Below are 7828 nucleotides of genomic sequence, written 5' to 3'. Positions count from 1 at the left end.
AGTTGGTCTATGTGTTGACATCCCTCATCTAATTCTAACACCGATCTTTATTAGGAAGATCGGAATCTCTGATTGAAGCTTTATTTCTTTGCTTCGTAAGTCTAAGTTAAGTAAGGAGAAGGCTAAGCTTAAAACTCCTAATATCAGGATTAGAAACTAGACTTATGGCTAAATCTTCATGAAGCACCGGCCTTGCAAGTAGCCTGCGCGTGTGTGCGCAGGCAAAATATCTTTCGCACAAGCCACGGCTGTCTCGAAGTGAAATAACAAACCTGCAAAAACAGGAATCAATCACTTTCAATACAATATATGCACTGTGTCGCTGTATTTTGCCAGTTACATCAATATGCCTTCTTACCTGTCTTTAAAAATATGAATAAAAGTAATCACGGAAAAGGACGCGAAAAAAAAAGACATAAGTGTGAGAACAGAGTAATCAAACTCGTTAGAAAAAGTACCATTATTAGAAGTCATAAAAAATCAACCTGAATAAATGCAATCGAAATTCCAGAGAACTTCATAATTCCCCAAACAACATTACATTACAACGAATATAAATACACAGAGAGTACAAGCATATGTCAAACTCCCATCACATAAATGTTACAATTACGTCAGAGTAGACTACGCTCGCCACCGAAGAGGTTTATTTGGAAAGGGTAATTATATTTTATTGTTCGCTTCTTTTTTAAAGATTCGCCGGGTTAGAAAAGTATGAATTTCTTTGTACATATTTTACCTAGGTCGTGGCTTCTTCGTAAAGACGAAAGACAGATCTGGACTTATTTCGTACTTTCCAGTCTCTTGCTCGTAGTTTTTCTGACTTTCTGGTTCTGTGTGAGTTATTTACTATGTTTTCTAACTTACTGAATGACTTACCGACAGATCGTCACCGGTGGGATTCGAACCCACTAAATGCAAAGTTCCGATGATTTGAAACCCAATGCCTTATCCACTGCGCCACGGATTTATGCCGAGATAGCGTTTCTGATGGCTATTTATATTGTACAAACTGCAGACCAGACTGTATTAAGAGAAAATCACAAAAGAGTGCTTTTTTCGAGCTCCAACCCTAACCCTAACTGATAATAACCCAATTCCTAGCTAATCTGATACGTAACCACACCCAAACCACACCCAAACCCAACCCTACCAGGTCGCCTGCAGGTCCTGACACTATTCCCGCATACCGGATCCGAAAAATAGATCCATATCTTACGAAGAAGCTTTCACCTTTTACCTTACCCCAAATATTTAAGAGGCTGAGTTTTAAACGAATCGTCGAGTTGAAACGAGTGATAAATGTATCAAGGTCTGTTTTATTTGCCCCCTGGTGACTTAACAAAAGAGACTTAACTCGATGTTACAATCCAATTATTGAAAGTTTGTCTCGGCCTTTTTATAATGAGCGAGACATACGTTCTCTGATTACGCAATTTTCATATTGACATTTTCGAGGCATTTTGATGTAACTGTTTGCAGTGATCAAAGTCAAGTCTCACAGAAATTTTTGTCAAAGTTTTCTGTCTCAGTTAGAAATGGTTTAGCAAGAAATACCGGGTGCACCAAAAAAAGGTATACAGGTTTGTCCAGATATTGTGAGCTTCAGGACTTAAATTTTTTGTTTGTTCTTTTTTTATCGTATAGAGGATGCTTTAACTTAAATTTTGAGATATCATACATTACATAGGTTTGAAAAGGTAGTTAGAAAATTATTTAAAACAAGCTGATGTTTTTTTAATATCGAAATTTCCAAAAATCATAAAAAACAGCGAGCAAACTTTTCTCTTGAACACTTACCTTCTTTACACATAAAAAATGCAACTGTGCTCATCAAGACTTGTTACAGAATTTAAAAATATTGTAAAACAAGCTACCATCAACTGCTCTAACGTGGGACTATCTGACAAAACATGGGACGGTAATCCGGCCACCATTTCACCAAACCTCCAAAGTCATTTGATTTGAGTTAATGAACGGCGTATTAAAAAATACCCGATTTCTCTTTCGCAACGAGTAGGCTTTTAAATTACAATATGAAAAAATCCGTAGTGGAACACACGCGAGTGTCTGGAACGAAGAAGACCAAATTAGTGGCAAAACAATGGAGCATTGATGTCACTCGCGCAGCAAGTTACACACTCGTTATTTGTTAATCCCATTAGGCGATAGGCGGATAGGCGGCGGGCGTTCTCTAATTCTCCAATCGGCGTCCGGCGTTCTCTAATTCTCCAATCGGCGTCCGGTCATTTTGAAAAGTTAAAAAGGGTGCGGGATCAGTGAAAGTTATCGTGACATGTTATGACAAAAATTATGATTGATAAACTTGGTGGAGTTATCAAAACAAATTTGTTGTCAAAGAGATTTAACAGTAAGTGAAAATACAGGCCAGAATATCGACAGTCCCATGTTTCGACCAATCGTACCAAGTTAGAGAAGTTGACAGTATTCCCTTGTGGGATAATATTTTAGGAAAAGCTAAAAAAGTTTTGGAAATCCCCAAGAGAGGTTTTGATCACAACCCAATGTATTTTTAAAGCATTTTAAAAGTACATAATTTGAAAAGTAATTAACAATTAAACACACACAGTGCTCACATCTTGATGCCATTGTTTTTTGTTTTTTTTTCTCTAGAGACTTTTTTCCAGCGTGTGCGATTGACTGTATCAAAATTACCGAGTGTTGATGACAGATCTCACAATTTTCCATGGAAGAACAGACTTTTTTTATCTTTGTTCAGGCGCTTATACGAATGTGCGCAATCGCATTACACGTTTCTTTTCGCAAAGATTTGTTCCTTTTTCGACGTGAAAGCCTATCTGGTGAGAGTAGCGTATTCACATCATTTGCTATCTATGATTTGCAGTTATGTTAATTAAATGACTTTGGAGATTCAGTGAAATGGTGGCCGTATTGCAGTCCCATGTTTTGTCAGATAGTTCCAAGTTAGAGTCATTGACAGTACTCCCAAAGCTGGAACTAGGTAATCTCAGAGATGGATTAGCTAAACCTGAAAAAGATTTATCAAAACTAGGTAGTTCGAAACAGGAATTGGATAGCTCTAATAGAAGTCTAATAAGGAGTATCCTGACACAAATGACGAATACTCTGCCACAAACAAGGATTATTTAATCTCAAAAATGAGACTAACAAGGACAAAGTATAGGATTAGTTAGTCCGAAAAGAGGATCAAACAGGACTAGCTTGTCTCAAAACAGGGCTAAGAACTAAGATAGATAAGTTAGTCTCAAAATATTTCTTGATGTCTTCAATGAGCAGGTCAGCTTTGTTGGGCGAGAGAATGATAGAATTCGCATTCATTCGTCTTCATCTTTGTCACTGAAGCTTTGAAACTTGTAACTTTGGATTTGATCTTTCTTCCATTTAGAAATTTTAAGCATTTCTTTTCTTTTGAAATAACAATTCCTCTCTCCTTTTCAGAGTTGGTATTACTGATGATTCCATAAAGTTCAGACAAGTCAAATTTTAGCTAAGGTTCATAACAAACACAAACTAATTTCGTCCAAACAAACTTTTGTGCAAATGAACTTTTGTGGAATGAACTTTTTATCCAGGTAAATTCATCCTGTGCGTTGCATTTTAAAAGATAAGCTCACATGTAAGCACCCTTTCAGCAGTGTTACTGTTATAATTCAGCATAACCTTTAACAGTAACTCACTTTTGTAATGTTAGTCACATTGTTAGTCCTGATTTTCAAAAATATGCCAGCTGTCTGTAAGAAAGTTTCTTTATGGAAAAAGAAACAAACAAACAATTAAATTTATTATTTATTTTGAAAAATACCTATGAATTTTATATATAATAATATATACACTTAGGTTATATAATCAGAAAATGTTTGATTACGGCTTCACTATTTTCCTTCAACATAATTCTAAAATTTTCGACATCATGCATTTCCAATTTTAGTGCTTTGATTTCATCAAACATTGCCTTGTCAACAAGTTTTCCAGTTTTTTCAAACTTTTGTAAAAGGGTTGGCACACCGATGATCAACATTTCGACATTAGCTCTTCCTTTGAAGTCGAATCTGTATCTATAGTCCGCTGCATCTGAGAAGACTTCTCTGACGACCATTGCTTCTTCCTCCCCATCGCGCAATAGACAATTTTGTGTTTTGATAGACATTTTGCTATTGCCTTTGTTTTTAGATACAGCACCAGTGGGGGGGGGGGGTCAGTACTAAAATGTAAGACATACATGAGTACTAAAAGGATTTTCACTAATTTTTGACATACCCCCACCTATTTTTCGAAAATGTCGTTTTAGTACACATGTACCAAAATTATTTTGACAGTGATCAAAGTTCTTCCGTCTTAGACAGATTTCCGTCTCACTGAAATTGTTGTCAAAGTTTTCAGTCTCAGTTAGAAATGATTATTTAGCAACAAATAGTGATTTTATTCTCTAGAATAATTCCATCAGAAAGATATCTCGTATTAAAACTGTTTTTCTGGCTGATTTTACATTTTGGTCATGTTTATTTTTAAACCTTTTTAGATAAATGTGTATTTTCGCTGTATGATCGGCATTTTAAGAACATTTTGAGTTGTTTTGATTAACAAATTTTAGTACCTTTCTAGCCAATCTAGGGGGTAAAAAATCTGAAATTTTCCGTCTCACAGAAAAAAACTGCTTTGACCACTGTTTTGAGCAATTTAACATAGATACCACCCATTTTTTGCCCTTTTACGGCTTTAAATTTACCAAAATGGGGTCATTGTTACAAACCTAGTCAAATTTAGTGCATCAATCTGCAAAATAATATAATTTTATTACTAAACTGTGCTGAACTGTACATAAAAATATTTTTAAAAAATTGGAAAAATTCCGAAAGATTTCTGAAGATTTTTTCGAAAATTCCTGAAGAAAAAAAATCAAATTTTTTCCAAAATTGTTAAAGAAATGCTCCATTTTGGCTGATTTTAGAACAAAATACTAAGATGGTATTTTAGTACACATGGTACTAAAATTATTTTTGAGCTTTTTTGCAGTACCACCACGTCACTAAATGTCATGATGTTTGAGATTTTAGTACCGACCCCCCACTGACAGCTCTGATGTGTAGCGAGCACAGAATACAATGTCTGGAAAGCGCTGTGATTTCCCTATCTAGGGGTAGGAAACTATCCCGGGATAGGGCCCGGTCCGATGATATCGGAGGGTAAGTCTTCTCTCTCTTCTCTCTCTCTCTCCTTTGTTTTTAGAAGAGTGTATTTTCTTGAAAGGGCTTCCTTTTATACATTTTCTTCATTTTTTTTACCACAAGATTCACCATTTTGTTTAGAAACTGAGGAACGTTTTTCACCTTGAGATTCCATTTTGTAGTTTCCTTGCTTTTGTTTTTTTCTTTTCTTCTCTGTTGACTTGTTTTAATGATTAGACTAACAAGGTTGGCGTTTTTATAGATAGTCAGAAAAATATTTACAAGTCAGAACTTATTCTGTAGTGTTTCTCACATTAGGTAGAGCTAGATGTTCAATTCACTTTTGGTGGTGTTACTCACTCACGGTGGTATTACTCACTTTCTGTAGTGTGCTCACCTTCTGTAGTGAGTTCACCTTCTGTAGTGAGTTCACCTTCTGTAGTGTGTTCACCTTCTGTAGTGTGCTCACCTTCTGTAGTGAGTTCACCTTCTGTAGTGAGTTCACCTTCTGTAGTGAGTTCACCTTCTGTAGTGTGTTCACCTTCTGTAGTGTGTTCACCTAATGTAGTGTGTTCACCTTCTGTAATGTGTTCACCTTCTGTGGTGAGTTCACCTTCTGTAGTGTGTTCACCTTCTGTAGTGTGTTCACCTTCTGTAGTGAGTTCACCTTCTGTAGTGTGTTCACCTTCTGTAGTGTGTTCACCTTCTGTAGTGTGTTCACCTAATGTAGTGTGTTCACCTAATGTAGTGTTACTCACTTTCTGTGGTGTAGGGTCTCAAAAAATATCTCAGAACTATCACTGATCTACTGAATGCCTATTGCTCTGTGTCAAATCTGAGAATTTGTCTGATATATTTCAATTGATTCCATTTTGTTTTAGCAGGTTATAATTTGATTACATAATGTCTTCCTCAAATATATTTTTGTTTATTGAATAAGCCTACTACTTGGTTTCTAAATCTTATGACATTTTGTTTCCTTTTATTACAGTAGTTGGTTTTTCTGGGCTTTTGCTGATACGCTTTGGCTTTTTAATCCTCTTATGCTATTTCTTTAAGTTGTCAAAGTCTTTTTACACCCTAACAGCTCAAGTTTCTTAATTTCAATTACTTTATTGAAATAATAGTGTCTGCACTTTATTGAATAATGAAAGTGACAAAGTTATTTATGGCAGTGTCTATACAGTTTTGTCAATTCCATGCTTCTCATCACATATCACAGTAGGATTGTCAGTCTTTAGAAATCTTATAAAAAAGATATCTCAATACCACACACATGTTTTGTTTCCTTGATCTTTCTTTGCATTTTGTTCAAATAAAAAGAATCATGAAAGGATATAATGGCATAATTATCTGGTTTGTAGCTTAGTTTTTTAAAATGATAACTGGGAATCTTAAAATAATGTGGATACTTGAGTGTTTTTTGACATGTTTGGCTAAAGAGAGTTAGAATTATACCTCAATTAGCATTACTTTTGATTTTCACTCTTCATAAACCACATAACTAGAAAAGGTTAATATGTTACATTTGATGAGGGCATATTATGCTATTTCGAGATTTTATTATAAAATATTTCTAAATACTTTGGCCTAAAATAAAAGGTGTTTTCTTTCTCAAATCTTAAGTCTCAGCTCATTCTGAACCCAAAAATGGTTATTTAGAAAGAAATATCGATTGCTCATACTTTTATTGTTTAGTTTATTCTGGTTTGTTTATCATTTCAATAAAAGTTTCTTCTTACAATACAATTTCTCATCTTAATCTTCACAATTTCTCAATTTCTCTCACTTTTTTATATTTCTCATATAATAGAGTATTAACAAGATACACAAGCCATTCATAATTGGTCCTTTTTGGAAAAAAGGCTCCTTATATTTTCAAATGTTTTTATGAAAGTTTATTAGAATGAATTTATCTCTTCTATAACTTGGGATTTTTCTTCACTATGATTGCGGCTCTAAAGCATAATCAAAACAATGGTACAGGTCAAAATGATCAGAATGTTTGGTTATTTGGTTTTGAAGAATTGATCGCAGTTTATGATATTTTTTGAAAAATAATCTTGAAATAGTAAACATTTTATATACTCTTACATCAAATGAATATTGATTGAGGGTTGACACCCAACTAGATGGACGTAGGGAGAAGAGGATTTCTTTTTCAAGAAACTGTTTTCAACATAATAAAAATTGGGTTTTTCTCTTGAGTTTGTGGTACATATCATTAATTTTCATTGTTTTTCAAAACTTTGTTTTGACTTTTTTTTATACAAATTTATATTTTTTGATATTGTGACTAGTTTTTTTTCTGTTTTTTTTTCCTTTTTGATTTTCCCTTTATGTGAGTATTGATAATTTTCTCCCTCCTCACATTTTTCAGTTTTTGACTTTTTTAGAACTTGTCTGCTTTTTGATATTATTTTGACTTTATTAGTAATTATTAGTTTCTGAAAAATTGTATCTATTAATAAGGGAAGGCTTGGCTTTGTTTACATATTGACATTTGTTTCATATTGAAGTTCTTGAAGAGGGAAACTCATCAAAAAGCTTGAAAGTTTTAAAATGATGGGCAGTAGCTTAGAATTCATGATATACATGACAAAATGTTTTCTTTGGAAAGACCCCGGTTTTTGCCAGTGGCAAATTTTATACAACTTTTG

General features: G+C 34.2%; 1 protein-coding gene across 1 annotated transcript; it reads right to left on the bottom strand.

The window, feature by feature from the left end:
* Window positions 1–5539: 5539 nt before the first annotated feature.
* LOC136804742 (uncharacterized) lies at window positions 5540–6446 on the bottom strand. Its single transcript, XM_067061347.1, has 2 exons — window positions 6438–6446; window positions 5540–5929 (listed from the first exon to the last, which is right to left on the bottom strand). Exons 1-2 carry the CDS (start codon window positions 6444–6446, stop codon window positions 5540–5542), a joined length of 399 nt encoding a protein of 132 aa, XP_066917448.1.
* Window positions 6447–7828: the final 1382 nt, after the last annotated feature.

This window comes from Clytia hemisphaerica, unplaced genomic scaffold (genome assembly GCF_902728285.1).
Source record: "Clytia hemisphaerica strain Z4C2 unplaced genomic scaffold, Clytia hemisphaerica genome assembly, whole genome shotgun sequence".
Taxonomy (NCBI): domain Eukaryota; kingdom Metazoa; phylum Cnidaria; class Hydrozoa; order Leptothecata; family Clytiidae; genus Clytia; species Clytia hemisphaerica.
The sequence above is the reverse complement of the archived record's forward strand: the minus strand, read 5'-3'. Positions and strand labels throughout refer to the sequence as shown.